General features: G+C 40.8%; 1 protein-coding gene across 1 annotated transcript in view; it reads right to left on the bottom strand.

Annotated features, from left to right (window-relative positions):
* LOC128656406 (solute carrier family 12 member 9) overlaps positions 1 to 15,079 on the bottom strand; it is a 455,098-nt gene that overhangs the window by 282,408 nt on the left and 157,611 nt on the right. Inside the window, exon 6 of the mRNA XM_053710294.1 lies at positions 11,736 to 11,847. Coding sequence (XP_053566269.1) covers positions 11,736 to 11,847 — 112 coding nt within the window. The remainder of the gene's footprint in view (positions 1 to 11,735; positions 11,848 to 15,079) is intronic.

The raw sequence follows: 15,079 nt of genomic DNA, 5'->3' as shown, positions 1-15,079 counted from the left end.
AACTTAATATCAACGGAATGTAAGGGTTCAAACGGAACCCCCTGAAGAACTGAAAGAACTAAGTGGAGACTCCAAGGAGGAGTCAAAGGTTTGTAAACAGGCTTGATTCTAACCAGAGCCTGAACAAAGGCTTGAACATCTGGCACAGCTGCCAGCTTTTTATGAAGTAACACAGACAAGGCAGAAATCTGTCCCTTCAGGGAACTTGCAGATAATCCTTTTTCCAATCCTTCTTGAAGGAAGGATAGAATCTTAGGAATCTTAACCTTGTCCCAAGGGGATCCTTTAGATTCACACCAACAGATATATTTTTTCCAAATTTTGTGGTAAATCTTTCTAGTTACAGGCTTTCTGGCCTGAACAAGAGTATCGATAACAGAATCTGAGAACCCTCGCTTCGATAAGATCAAGCGTTCAATCTCCAAGCAGTCAGCTGGAGTGAGACCAGATTCGGATGTTCGAACGGACCTTGAACAAGAAGGTCTCGTCTCAAAGGTAGCTTCCATGGTGGAGCCGATGACATATTCACCAGATCTGCATACCAAGTCCTGCGTGGCCACGCAGGAGCTATCAAGATCACCGACGCCCTTTCCTGATTGATCCTGGCTACCAGCCTGGGGATGAGAGGAAACGGCGGGAATACATAAGCTAGTTTGAAGGTCCAAGGTGCTACTAGTGCATCCACTAGAGCCGCCTTGGGATCCCTGGATCTGGACCCGTAGCAAGGAACTTTGAAGTTCTGACGAGAGGCCATCAGATCCATGTCTGGAATGCCCCACAGTTGAGTGACTTGGGCAAAGATTTCCGGATGGAGTTCCCACTCCCCCGGATGCAATGTCTGACGACTCAGAAAATCCGCTTCCCAATTTTCCACTCCTGGGATGTGGATAGCAGACAGGTGGCAGGAGTGAGACTCCGCCCATAGAATGATTTTGGTCACTTCTTCCATCGCCAGGGAACTCCTTGTTCCCCCCTGATGGTTGATGTACGCAACAGTTGTCATGTTGTCTGATTGAAACCGTATGAACTTGGCCCTCGCTAGCTGAGGCCAAGCCTTGAGAGCATTGAATATCGCTCTCAGTTCCAGAATATTTATCGGTAGAAGAGATTCTTCCCGAGACCAAAGACCCTGAGCTTTCAGGGATCCCCAGACCGCGCCCCAGCCCATCAGACTGGCGTCGGTCGTGACAATGACCCACTCTGGTCTGCGGAAGGTCATCCCTTGTGACAGGTTGTCCAGGGACAGCCACCAACGGAGTGAGTCTCTGGTCCTCTGATTTACTTGTATCCTCGGAGACAAGTTTGTATAGTCCCCATTCCACTGACTGAGCATGCACAGTTGTAATGGTCTTAGATGAATGCGCGCAAAAGGAACTATGTCCATTGCCGCTACCATCAAACCTATCACTTCCATGCACTGCGCTATGGAAGGAAGAGGAACGGAATGAAGTATCCGACAAGAGTCTAGAAGTTTTGTTTTTCTGGCCTCTGTCAGAAAAATCCTCATTTCTAAGGAGTCTATTATTGTCCCCAAGAAGGGAACCCTTGTTGACGGAGATAGAGAACTCTTTTCCACGTTCACTTTCCATCCGTGAGATCTGAGAAAGGCCAGGACAATGTCCGTGTGAGCCTTTGCTTGAGGAAGGGACGACGCTTGAATCAGAATGTCATCCAAGTAAGGTACTACAGCAATGCCCCTCGGTCTTAGCACAGCTAGAAGGGACCCTAGTACCTTTGTGAAAATCCTTGGAGCAGTGGCTAATCCGAAAGGAAGCGCCACGAACTGGTAATGCTTGTCCAGGAATGCGAACCTTAGGAACCGATGATGTTCCTTGTGGATAGGAATATGTAGATACGCATCCTTTAAATCCACCGTGGTCATGAATTGACCTTCCTGGATGGAAGGAAGAATTGTTCGAATGGTTTCCATTTTGAACGATGGAACCTTGAGAAACTTGTTTAAGATCTTGAGATCTAAGATTGGTCTGAACGTTCCCTCTTTTTTGGGAACTATGAACAGATTGGAGTAGAACCCCATCCCTTGTTCTCCTAATGGAACAGGATGAATCACTCCCATTTGTAACAGGTCTTCTACACAACGTAAGAATGCCTGTCTTTTTATGTGGTCTGAAGACAACTGAGACCTGTGGAACCTCCCCCTTGGGGGAAGCCCCTTGAATTCCAGAAGATAACCTTGGGAGACTATTTCTAGCGCCCAAGGATCCAGAACATCTCTTGCCCAAGCCCGAGCGAAGAGAGAGAGTCTGCCCCCCACCAGATCCGGTCCCGGATCGGGGGCCAACATTTCATGCTGTCTTGGTAGCAGTGGCAGGTTTCTTGGCCTGCTTTCCCTTGTTCCAGCCTTGCATTGGTCTCCAAGCTGGCTTGGCTTGAGAAGTATTACCCTCTTGCTTAGAGGACGTAGCACTTTGGGCTGGTCCGTTTCTACGAAAGGGACGAAAATTAGGTTTATTTTTGGCCTTGAAAGGCCGATCCTGAGGAAGGGCATGGCCCTTACCCCCAGTGATATCAGAGATAATCTCTTTCAAGTCAGGGCCAAACAGCGTTTTCCCCTTGAAAGGAATGTTAAGTAGCTTGTTCTTGGAAGACGCATCAGCTGACCAAGATTTCAACCAAAGCGCTCTGCGCGCCACAATAGCAAACCCAGAATTCTTAGCCGCTAACCTAGCCAATTGCAAAGTGGCGTCTAGGGTGAAAGAATTAGCCAATTTGAGAGCATTGATTCTGTCCATAATCTCCTCATAAGGAGGAGAATCACTATCGACCGCCTTTACCAGCTCATCGAACCAGAAACACGCGGCTGTAGCGACAGGGACAATGCATGAAATTGGTTGTAGAAGGTAACCCTGCTGAACAAACATCTTTTTAAGTAAACCTTCTAATTTTTTATCCATAGGATCTTTGAAAGCACAACTATCTTCTATGGGTCTAGTGGTGCGTTTGTTTAAAGTGGAAACCGCTCCCTCGACCTTGGGGACTGTCTGCCATAAGTCCTTTCTGGGGTCGACCATAGGAAACAATTTTTTAAATATGGGGGGAGGGACGAAAGGAATACCGGGCCTTTCCCATTCTTTATTTACAATGTCCGCCACCCGCTTGGGTATAGGAAAAGCTTCTGGGAGCCCCGGGACCTCTAGGAACTTGTCCATTTTACATAGTTTCTCTGGGATGACCAACTTGTCACAATCATCCAGAGTGGATAATACCTCCTTAAGCAGAATGCGGAGATGTTCCAACTTAAATTTAAACGTAATCACATCAGGTTCAGCTTGTTGAGAAATGTTCCCTGAATCAGTAATTTCTCCCTCAGACAAAACCTCCCTGGCCCCATCAGACTGGTTTAGGGGCCCTTCAGAACCATTATTATCAGCGTCGTCATGCTCTTCAGTATCTAAAACAGAGCAGTCGCGCTTACGCTGATAAGTGTGCATTTTGGCTAAAATGTTTTTGACAGAATTATCCATTACAGCCGTTAATTGTTGCATAGTAAGGAGTATTGGCGCGCTAGATGTACTAGGGGCCTCCTGAGTGGGCAAGACTCGTGTAGACGAAGGAGGGAATGATGCAGTACCATGCTTACTCCCCTCACTTGAGGAATCATCTTGGGCATCATTGTCATTGTCACATAAATCACATTTATTTAAATGAGAAGGAACTCTGGCTTCCCCACATTCAGAACACAGTCTATCTGGTAGTTCAGACATGTTAAACAGGCATAAACTTGATAACAAAGTACAAAAAACGTTTTAAAATAAAACCGTTACTGTCACTTTAAATTTTAAACTGAACACACTTTATTACTGCAATTGCGAAAAAATATGAAGGAATTGTTCAAAATTCACCAAAATTTCACCACAGTGTCTTAAAGCCTTAAAAGTATTGCACCCCAAATTTGGAAGCTTTAACCCTTAAAATAACGGAACCGGAGCCGTTCTTAACTTTAACCCCTTTACAGTCCCTGGTGTCTGCTTTGCTGAGACCCAACCAAGCCCAAAGGGGAATACGATACCAAATGACGCCTTCAGAAAGTCTTTTCTATGTATCAGAGCTCCTCACACATGCGACTGCATGTCATGCCTCTCAAAAACAAGTGCGCAACACCGGTGAAAATGAGGCTCTGCCTATGATTTGGGAAAGCCCCTAAAGAGAAAGGTGTCTAAAAAAGTGCCTGCCGATATAAACTTATCAAAATACCCAGATTAAATGATTCCTCAAGGCTAAATATGTGTTAATAATGAATCGATTTAGCCCAGAAAAAGTCTACAGTCTTAATAAGCCCTTGTGAAGCCCTTATTTACAATCTTAATAAACATGGCTTACCGGATCCCATAGGGAAAATGACAGCTTCCAGCATTACATCGTCTTGTTAGAATGTGTCATACCTCAAGCAGCAAGAGACTGCTCACTGTTCCCCCAACTAAAGTTAATTCCTCTCAACAGTCCTGTGTGGAACAGCCATGGATTTTAGTAACGGTTGCTAAAATCATTTTCCTCATACAAACAGAAATCTTCATCTCTTTTCTGTTTCTGAGTAAATAGTACATACCAGCACTATTTTAAAATAACAAACTCTTGATTGAATAATAAAAACTACAGTTAAACACTAAAAAACTCTAAGCCATCTCCGTGGAGATGTTGCCTGTACAACGGCAAAGAGAATGACTGGGGTAGGCGGAGCCTAGGAGGGATCATGTGACCAGCTTTGCTGGGCTCTTTGCCATTTCCTGTTGGGGAAGAGAATATCCCACAAGTAAGGATGACGCCGTGGACCGGACACACCTATGTTGGAGAAAGCTATAGCAACACAAGGAATTAAGTGGGATGTATATATTGCTAGAAACTGACAACAGGATACATTAAATGAAAAGTTTCTTGTATTTCCACCCATATCTGGAATGTGCAACAATTTATGGAACAAGGTGCTTTTGTTAAAAAGATAGATTAAAGCACGGGTGTCAAACACAAGGCCCGCGGGCCGAATCCGGCCCACCAGACCTTGTCATGTGGCCCGTGTAGCCGCCGCCTTATTATTCAGGGGCGGACTGACAAGTCGGGCACATCTCTGCATAGTGCACTGTGATGTGAAAAAAAAGACTGGACTGACTGAGTGGACTGGAGTCAGGAGCCGTGGAGGAGCCTTCTGCCGCTTTAGTTACTTACAATCAGGCTCGCTGGCTGCCCTGCAATATGTGGACCGGCCGGTAAATCCGGAATCCGGTCCACATATTATGAACACACACACTCTGACTCTCCCACCACCTGCCCTGGCTCTGTCTGTCTGCGGCTGCTCAGCTCCGCCTCCACACGCCGTGCTCACAGTGACAATACTGCGCAAGAGGCTCAGGCGGCAGGAGCTGTAGCAGACTGTGTGTGGCCACGTTCAAGGCAGCAGGAGGACTGGAGCCAAGGGGACAGACAGGAGTCGGACACAACGACAACACTGAGGCGGCGTGGGTGGCAGGCAGGCAGGCAGCAAGAGCAATGAACGGACGACGCAACTAAAAGCCAGGTAAGTAGTGTAAAGTGAAGGGCCGGCTACTGCCGGAGAGGGGCCAGGCCGGGGCTGTACAGTAATACACAAACACACACAGTAAAACACTCTCTGCAGTAGTATACTATTAATGGCAGGCCACAAGGGAGCCAGGACTTGTAGCAGCCAGGATAGACAGGAGGTCAGGTACTCAGCTCAGGGAGGCTTAGCCGCTGCCCAAGGGGTTAACAGAAGGTAGAATAACTATATAAAGCACATGACTACTCATTATTAGGAAGTGGGATGTTTTACATATCAGAAGTTACAGGATGGATGTGGTTTGTTTGAGAACCATTGTGTGTTATGTATATTACCAGATAGCACTCCTTGTATGTATTGTAAGGTGTTATTTCTCTTCTGGTGTTAGGGAATTGGTTAAAAGGGGACATTGCATTGTGGGGTATTTTTGAATACATATTTTTAACCTAAATTACTGTCTGTTACCAAAAATAATTTTTCAATAAATTGTACAATTATTGTACATTTGAATATCTACTTGCCATTATTCTGACTATGTTTCTGCTTTCAGAGCTAGTTATTACTTACACATTATTAGAAAAAACAGTAATAATTGAATGCAGTGACAATAATTTATTATGATAATAAAGAGTGGACACATAGTCCTATACAACCGGCCCTTTGAGGCCCTTTGAGGGTGACCAAACTGCTGATGTGGCCCCCGATGTATTTGAGTTTGACACCCCTGGATTAAAGGGACATAAAACAGGTTGAGATATGTGCATATCCTAAAAGAGCTAATTAATTAAAAATAGTTTGCATAAAAATATTGTTTAAAAATTGCTGGCAAGTATTTTAAAATAATTTTCAAAAATAAGCAAAACTAATTACACAGCAAAGCTGCCTGGAGCAGCCAACTCCACCCCTCTTATCAGTGTTCAGACACAGGCATTGTATTTTAACTGAGTTTACAGCTTCTATGCATGCTCCAGCAGCTAATCACTATGCACTTTTGTATTCTACCAAAACAACAATAGATATAGATACAGCCATAGAAGGAAATGTGTGGGGGGAGATAGAGCTTTACAATTCAGAAACTAAAAAGAAAGGGTTAATGGAGAGGCACTGCAGTATAAATTTGCAGGTAAAGTAATTCAAGTACATATTATTATATTTTGTCTCTATCCTAACTTGAGAAATTAAAGAAAATGCTGTTTCCACTCCTTCAAAGATGCTAAAATCCTTGAAAAAAATAAGGCAATAGCCCTGGCTCTTATGGGAAAAATGATTTCTCTTTTAAATGGGGAAAGTCATTATAGTAATTGGGGTGCTCCCTTGGACCCTGCTCAGATTAACCCACATTTTTGTTAGCCAGGGGACAACTATTACTACATTCTCCTTTAAAGCCAGGTGAGCAGGGACGGTACTTGGCTTGGCTACACAGGTGAAGACACACGCTGTCCTTACCCACAACACAATTATATACCCTGCCATTACTGATTCCTAAGAAACTTTTCTAGTGATGTGTTAAGCAGATATAGATAACTATTTATCTATTATAGAGAACATATTTTTCCATTATCACATCAAATTATTGACTGTTAATGTGATTTATTATAACTATAATGGCTCGAATAGATCATTTCTGCATATTGTACCAAAGTGGTGGCTCTGCACAACATAGTAAATCAGTGGTGGTTCTACATAATAAATCAAATAATGGTGACAATATATACAACACACATAACTGGAGACATGATGCCCTCTTTTCTTTTTCACCAATATTCCTAGACTGGTTCTAGCATGTCTAACAAGAAATGTTTTCAAGCTGCAGGCGGACAAGTTTGCAAGCAGAGAACCAATCCAGCTGCAATCGCCACTTGGCAAAATTTAAGACTGTGGAGGAGCTCTGAAATTCAATCCTGTCCCCTGCTTTTGGGCAACCAATTGCGTGTGATCAGGGCCTGTCAATCACCCGAACAAGCAAGTTTAAAGTGATATATCTCTGCCATGGCCACCTTGGATAAGAAGCAGAGACTGCTTCTTAAATTTGTTGCAGACTCAATCTTGCAAGCCTGAACTACAAGTTCTCAGAAGCTGTGAATGCATCATATTAATTTCCCTATAAATATACATTTTCCAAGCCCTACAACAGATCACAAAAACTTGCAGTGGAGTACTGGCAAGGTTTCACAAGGAAACCAGTCAAATTCACACTTTTTTTAGACAAGTGTCACTGTATAGTAATGATAATGAACATTTGTATACAAATAAACACAACACTCTTCACTATATGATAATGCAAGGCATCTATACAGTAATAAACATGCTGCACTGTATAATTAATGCAGGGTACATATACACTGATAACATATATGCTGCACTCTATAATGATGTTGATGGATCATACACATAAAAACAGAATAGGCTGCCCTGTATAATGATGGGTATAAGGATGCAGAACATTTATATCCTGAAAATGAACACACTGCAGTGTACAGGGGCTGTTCAGCAAGATGCTTCCAGATGTTCTGGCTGATCTGCACTCTGTGCATCCCTATGCTTCAGGGGAGTCCTCTCCCATTCTACCTATTATTTCACCACACATGGCCCTTCCCATAAACCCCAAGTTAGGCAGCCAAAAAATAAACGCATTAAAAAAAGAATTCTGTCATGCATCAAATTTGCTCCTTCCCTACAGGGGTGCCCTTAGACGGTTGCCTATCTTCCTTCTTTTATAGCACCAGCCCTGATCACATGACCATTCATTCCAAAATAGTAGCCACATTTAAAAAAAGGGATCTTTCTCGCAGTTAGAGGGTTAAGGAACAAGCCAGGCTTTTATGGGAGCAAATTTCAAATGTATGCAGAAATATCCAAATGATAGGAGCCAGAAATCAAATCTCAGAATCAATGGCTCATTGGATACATGCACTGTAATACTGGAGATTTACATTTAGTTAAAAGAGACATTATACAAGCCCCACTAGCTCTGTGAGCAGCTGCAGTATTAATAATATCTAGTCCTCTCCCATTCTACCTATTATTTCACCACATATGGCCCTTCCCATGAACCCCAAGTTAGGCAGCCAAAAAATAAACAAATTAAAAAAATAATTCTGTCATGCATAAAATTTGCTCCTTCCCTAGAGGGTTGCCCTTAGGCGGTTGCCTTGTCTTCCTTCTTTTATAGCACCAGCCTGATCACGTGACCATTCATTCCAAAATAGTAGCCAAATTTAAAAAAGGGATCTTTCTCGCAGTTAGAGGGTTAAGGAACAAGCCAGGCTTTTATGGGAGCAAATTTCTAAATGTATGCAGAAATATCCAAATGATAGGAGCCAGAAAGCAAATCTCAGAATCAATGGCTCATTGGATACATGCACTGTGATACTACATTTAGTTAAAAGAGACATTAAAGTCAAAATTAAACTTTCATGGCTCAAATAAAGCATGCTATTACAAATTACCTTTTCTTTTCCTTCTATTATGAATTTTACTTTGTTCTCTTTGTATTCTTTTTTAAATGCATACCTAGGTAAGCTCAGGAGCACTGGTGGGAGCAAAAACTGTTTACTTTCAACTCATAATAATACAAGCGCAACCCGGCGCGCACAATAAGCTTACTTCTAGAGCAGTAAACACTCGAGCGGGAGCATAAAATAACACTCCACTTGTAAACTGGCCCATAGCTGTACAGTATGTAGCAACAGTTCATTTTCTTTTATGCCCCTTTAAAATGACATTCCTATATTATCCTAAGCATATTCTATACAAATTATAATTAAAGGGACATTCTAGCCAAAATTGGAATACACATGGGTACATTTTAGGTTACTTTCAATAGAGGCATTTTTGCTATATACATGTATCAGCAAAACTGCTTGTTGTAAAATGTGTATAGTTGTTTCAAGTATGTCCTGTGGACCAGTATTTTAAAAACAGAATTTACTCAGAGAGTCTAAGGTGCTTGTATCAACTGGTAATGACTCAATTTGCATCAGTGATGACATGATACAAGCCCCACTAGCTTTGTAAGCAGCTGCAATATTAATAATATCTAGCTATGCTTCACATGCAGGTGCAGATAAAAATTGAAAAAACACTGAAATAGTGATAGATTTTACTAGAAGCATTTTTGACAATATATGTATATTGTAAATATTTTTTATTCAAAGATGTAATTTAAGTTTTAAATTTTGTCTTTGATAAACATAAAACTAGATAGTGTGATTTTAAGTTATAAATAACCCCCAACATCATACTTTCCTCCAAAAGTAAAGAAACACTAATAGGAATCATGAAATTTAATGCAATCACTAGATGAGCAAGAAACTAAATGGTTGTGAAGTTTTAATTGCTAAGTCTGTTCCATATGCCTGCCCACGAGCAACAATCTGACAAAAGAATCAGATTATAGGCGCAGAGCAAAGTTCCTCCACCAGGAAACCCTGATAGGAATTGGCAGCTCACAAATTAAGTCCATGTATGTCTAGGGTATGTGTCTGTTGTAAAATGTCACATCTGCATGGAAAGGGAAGGCCACTTTAGACACAACAGCATCCCCCAATAATATATCAGAATGTGTCTTTTCACTGTCAGATAATGTGCCAGTTTAATTATCTAAAATGAATGTGTCACTAATGCTATCTCTTATGTGCAACAAGAAAACAACATTCTAGAAATACTTTGCAGTTTATATCTGTTATGTTGCTATGATCTCTTTGTATCCTTTGTTGAAGAGTAAATGTAGGTAGGCTCATTGGAACTCAGAAGTCTGCACATGTCTTTAAAGCTTTATGGCAGCAGTGTTTGCAACAATATTTGTAGCAATGTTACATTAACATATAAATGAAGGGTAATATGATTTTGTTAAAAAAAAACTGCCTATGCAAACCCTGAGGGCTCTAAAGAATGGGAGGGTAACTTTTTAAAGGACATGTAATATAAAGTCATAGATTAATTAATAGACATCTTTGAGACTGCCAAGACTTTATTGTAAAGGCATAATCACATTAGGAATTGAGCAGCGCTTCGCCTATAATTTGCACCCTTTTTTCATTGGATGTTCCTGCCATTTACACCTTTAGTTGCGTGAGCTGTACAAAATCTTGCATATTAAACGGAAACCACTAACATTGCGGAATAGGATAATTTACCACCATAAAGTTTAGGAGACACACTTGCTAAAAGATTTATGTGTTTGGAATTGTCTGTTGTTATTGGTAGTCTTCTAGCTAGAACAAAAGGTGTCTCAGGGGCTGGCCATAAATGTTCCTGAGGTTTCTAGAGGCGCAGTTGGGATTTTTAACATTCACATAGACCCAGTATGCGGAATTCATAAAGACTCTATTGCCCTATAAAGTATGTAATCTTGCAGTCATATCCCCCTATGTTATTTTGTATTTATCTCTCTTTACCTGTTTTCAGGTTCTCTTTTAGCTAGTGAAGAATGTTCTATAAAGGGAGTTTTTCTCGTATTAATGAATTTGTTGTGTAAGGTTTTAAAGGCCTTTTTGGGATGCTGGTATCCTTGATGGGGAACGGTTACCAAATAGATGCTGCTTTATTGGAGAAGGGTTGGCAACTAGAGGCCAGGTACAAATCTTTATGAATTCTATCATTTTCAAATAGTGTTTTTTTTCCTTTTAACTGGCAATGCACCCTGCACACTTCACATAGCTCATCCAGGTACAAATTACAAAACAATTAACTTAAAACAAACTTATTGACTGTGACTAGCAGACTCAACCCCAGATTGGCTCATCCAAATAATGCAAGGGGTGGTTGGCAGAGTTTGGCTATTGAAAAATAAACTGCAGCAAATAAGATGTTAATTTATTTTTAAAATGTTTAAACTTGGCTGAAAAGTTAATAGCGACACAGCAGACATTTCTAGTATTTACAAGATGTTAAATGTCCTTTTCAAAGACTATCTTCCTAGGACAATAATAATAATAATAATAATACAACTAATTATTATTTCCTGTGCATTGAGCATTGTAGGGTTAATCAGTATAGAAAATAATAATAATTAACTGATCTAACAGAGAGTTATCTTAGCAGTGACGATACAAGTCCTCATCACTTAGTAGCAAAATATTTTCATTTTCTATATATATTTTTGGCATTCTATGCTTTTTCCCTATACTGTATGCTACTGTAATACTGAGCAAATAATCAGTTTGATTCACTAATGAAAGCTTTCGTTCTCCCTATGTCCTACCTTTCACAGGTGCAGCTGATCATCAGGGAGAGAAGGTTATATATAATGTAAGTTAATATCACTGCAGTGATGGTTCCTCTTGGAATAGAATAACTTGGGTTTTTTAAATCTCCTGTAATCAAAATGACACAGAATTCAGCACACTATACATCACAGTTATGCATTTAATAAGATATATTTTTCCACATTTGAACACACTAAGGGGCCGAATTATCAAGCTCTGAATGGAGCCCGCTGTAAACAGAAGTTATGAAGCAGCGGTCTAAAGACCGCTGTTCCATAACTTGTCCGCCTGCTCTGAGGCAGCAGACAGAAAGCAACCCGATCTAATACGATCGGGTTGATTGACACGCCCAGCTAGCGGCTGATTGGCTGTGAATCTGCAGGGGGCGGCATTGCACAAGCAGTTCACAAGAACTGCTTGTGCAATGATAAATGCTGACAGTGTATGCTGTCGGCATTTATCGATGTGCGGTGGAAATGATACGCTACATCGTATCATGTCTGCCCGCACTATGATAAATCGGCCCCATAGAGTAAAAGATGTGCTTGTCTGTGTGTATATGTTTTTTACCCAATGTGCTTTTTTAGCAAATTTAAAATAAAGGTTTATGGATTATTTCAGCAGGCTGAGTGATAACCTTGGCTTTCCTATTGTGTATAAATGGCCTGGGGGCTTCTTTATTACATGTTGTTTTGGGTCAGTAACCCAAACCTAACATCACAGATAATTATGTTTCAATATGAAGTATATTGAAAGTCAACATATACCCTTATTTTCCTTAATAACACAGAAGGTGTGATACATGAACAGTCTGTTTCCAGCAGAAATAAATGTGATCCAGGATGTAGTCCTACAGGGCTCGACAAATGCCAGGAGACAGCAAGCCATGGCTTCTTAAATATTTTTTAATAAATCAAATGTATGTATACCTTGTATGTGTGTGTATTTTGTGTGAGTGTACCATGTGTGTGTTTGTGCATTGTGTTTTTGTGTGTATGTCTGTGTGAGTGTACTGTATGTGTGTGTGTGTGTGTGTGTTTGTATGGGTGTGTGAGTGTACTGTATGTGTGAGTGTACTGTATGTGTGAGAATACTGTATGTGTGTGAGTGTACTGTATGTGTGTGTTTGTGTGTGTATGTGTGTGTGTACTGTATGTGTGTGTGTTTGTACATGTGTATGTTTGTATGTGTATGTGTGTGTGAGTGAGTGTACTGTATGTGTTTGTGTATTTCTGTATGTGTGTGTACTGTGTGTGTATGTTTGTGGATGTACTGTATGGGGTTGTATGTGTATATGTGTGTGTACTGTGTGTGCATGTAATGTTTGGGTTTATATGTGTGTGTACTGTGTGTGCATGTGTGTGCATGTAATGTTTGGGTTTGTATGTGTATATTTGTGTGTACTGTGTGTGCATGTAATGTTTGGGTTTGTATGTGTATATGTGTGTACTGTGTGTCCATGTAATGTTTGGGTTTGTATGTGTATATGTGTGTACTGTGTGTCCATGTAATGTTTGGGTTTGTATGTGTATATGTGTGTGTGCATGTGTGTGGATGTAATGTTTGGGTTTGTATGTGTATATGTGTGTGTACTGTGTGTGCATGTGTGTGCATGTAATGTTTGGGTTTGTATGTGTGTGTGTGTGTGTACTGTGTGTGCATGTAATGTTTGGGTTTGTATGTGTATATGTGTGTGTACTGTGTGTGCATGTGTGTGGATGTAATGTTTGGGTTTGTATGTGTGTGTGTGTGTGTGTACTGTGTGTGCATGTGTGTGGATGTAATGTTTGGGTTTGTATGTGTGTGTGTGTGTGTGTACTGTGTGTGCATGTGTGTGGATGTAATGTTTGGGTTTGTATGTGTGTGTGTACTGTGTGTGCATGTGTGTGGATGTAATGTTTGGGTTTGTATGTGTATATGTGTGTACTGTGTGTGCATGTGTGTGGATGTAATGTTTGGGTTTGTATGTGTATATGTGTGTGTACTGTGTGTGCATGTGTGTGGATGTAATGTTTGGGTTTGTATGTGTGTGTGTGTGTGTGTACTGTGTGTGCATGTGTGCGCATGTAATGTTTGGGTTTGTATGTGTATATGTGTGTGTACTGTGTGTGCATGTGTGTGGATGTAATGTTTGGGTTTGTATGTGTATATGTGTGTGTACTGTGTGTGCATGTGTGTGGATGTAATGTTTGGGTTTGTATGTGTATATATGTGTGTACTGTGTGTGCATGTGTGTGGATGTAATGTTTGGGTTTGTATGTGTGTGTGTGTGTACTGTGTGTGCATGTGTGTGGATGTAATGTTTGGGTTTGTATGTGTATATATGTGTGTACTGTGTGTGCATGTGTGTGGATGTAATGTTTGGGTTTGTATGTGTGTGTGTGTGTGTGTGTACTGTGTGCGCATGTAATGTTTGGGTTTGTATGTGTATATGTGTGTGTACTGTGTGTGCATGTGTGTGGATGTAATGTTTGGGTTTGTATGTGTATATGTGTGTGTACTGTGTGTGCATGTGTGTGCATGTAATGTTTGGGTTTGTATGTGTATATGTGTGTGTACTGTGTGTGCATGTGTGTGGATGTAATGTTTGGGTTTGTATGTGTATATATGTGTGTACTGTGTGTGCATGTGTGTGGATGTAATGTTTGGGTTTGTATGTGTGTGTGTGTGTGTACTGTGTGTGCATGTGTGTGGATGTAATGTTTGGGTTTGTATATGTATATTTGTGTGTACTGTGTGTGCATGTGTGTGGATGTAATGTTTGGGTTTGTATGTGTGTGTGTGTGTGTGTGTGTACTGTGTGTGCATGTGTGTGGATGTACTGTATGGATTTGTATGTGCGCACTATTACATACAGAGTGCAACTTTGCGCTTCCGCTAACCCATAATCTGTGCTCAGTTTTTTTTACGTAAGTTATACTGAAAATTAGATTACGAGTTGAAAGTTATTTTTTCCCCACTTTGCGATTGCATCGGCACACGCAAAGCGCAATCCTGAAGCGCACCCATAGAGTTGAATGGAGCTTCGTTTTCATGCCAACAGCCACACAACCACAGTTTGTGTAACCCTGATCTCAACAATGCATAAATATATATGTTTACATTTGTATACATATATATTTTAAGAGATAGAAATATCAATAAATGTATCCCTATGTAAAAGTACTTTCAGGCAGTTTCAGACGTCATAACTTTGATCCCTTATAACTTTTTAAAGCACTGTATCTGTGTTTGTACTGTGTGTGAATTTGGTGTGTACATGTATGTGCATGTGTGTGTGTACTGTATTTGCGTTTGTACTGTGTGTGCATTTGGTGAGTACATGTATGTGCGTGTTTAT

The sequence above is a fragment of the Bombina bombina genome, chromosome 4 (assembly GCF_027579735.1).
Source record: "Bombina bombina isolate aBomBom1 chromosome 4, aBomBom1.pri, whole genome shotgun sequence".
Lineage (NCBI taxonomy): Eukaryota > Metazoa > Chordata > Amphibia > Anura > Bombinatoridae > Bombina > Bombina bombina.
This window is presented reverse-complemented; position numbering and strand designations above follow the sequence as displayed.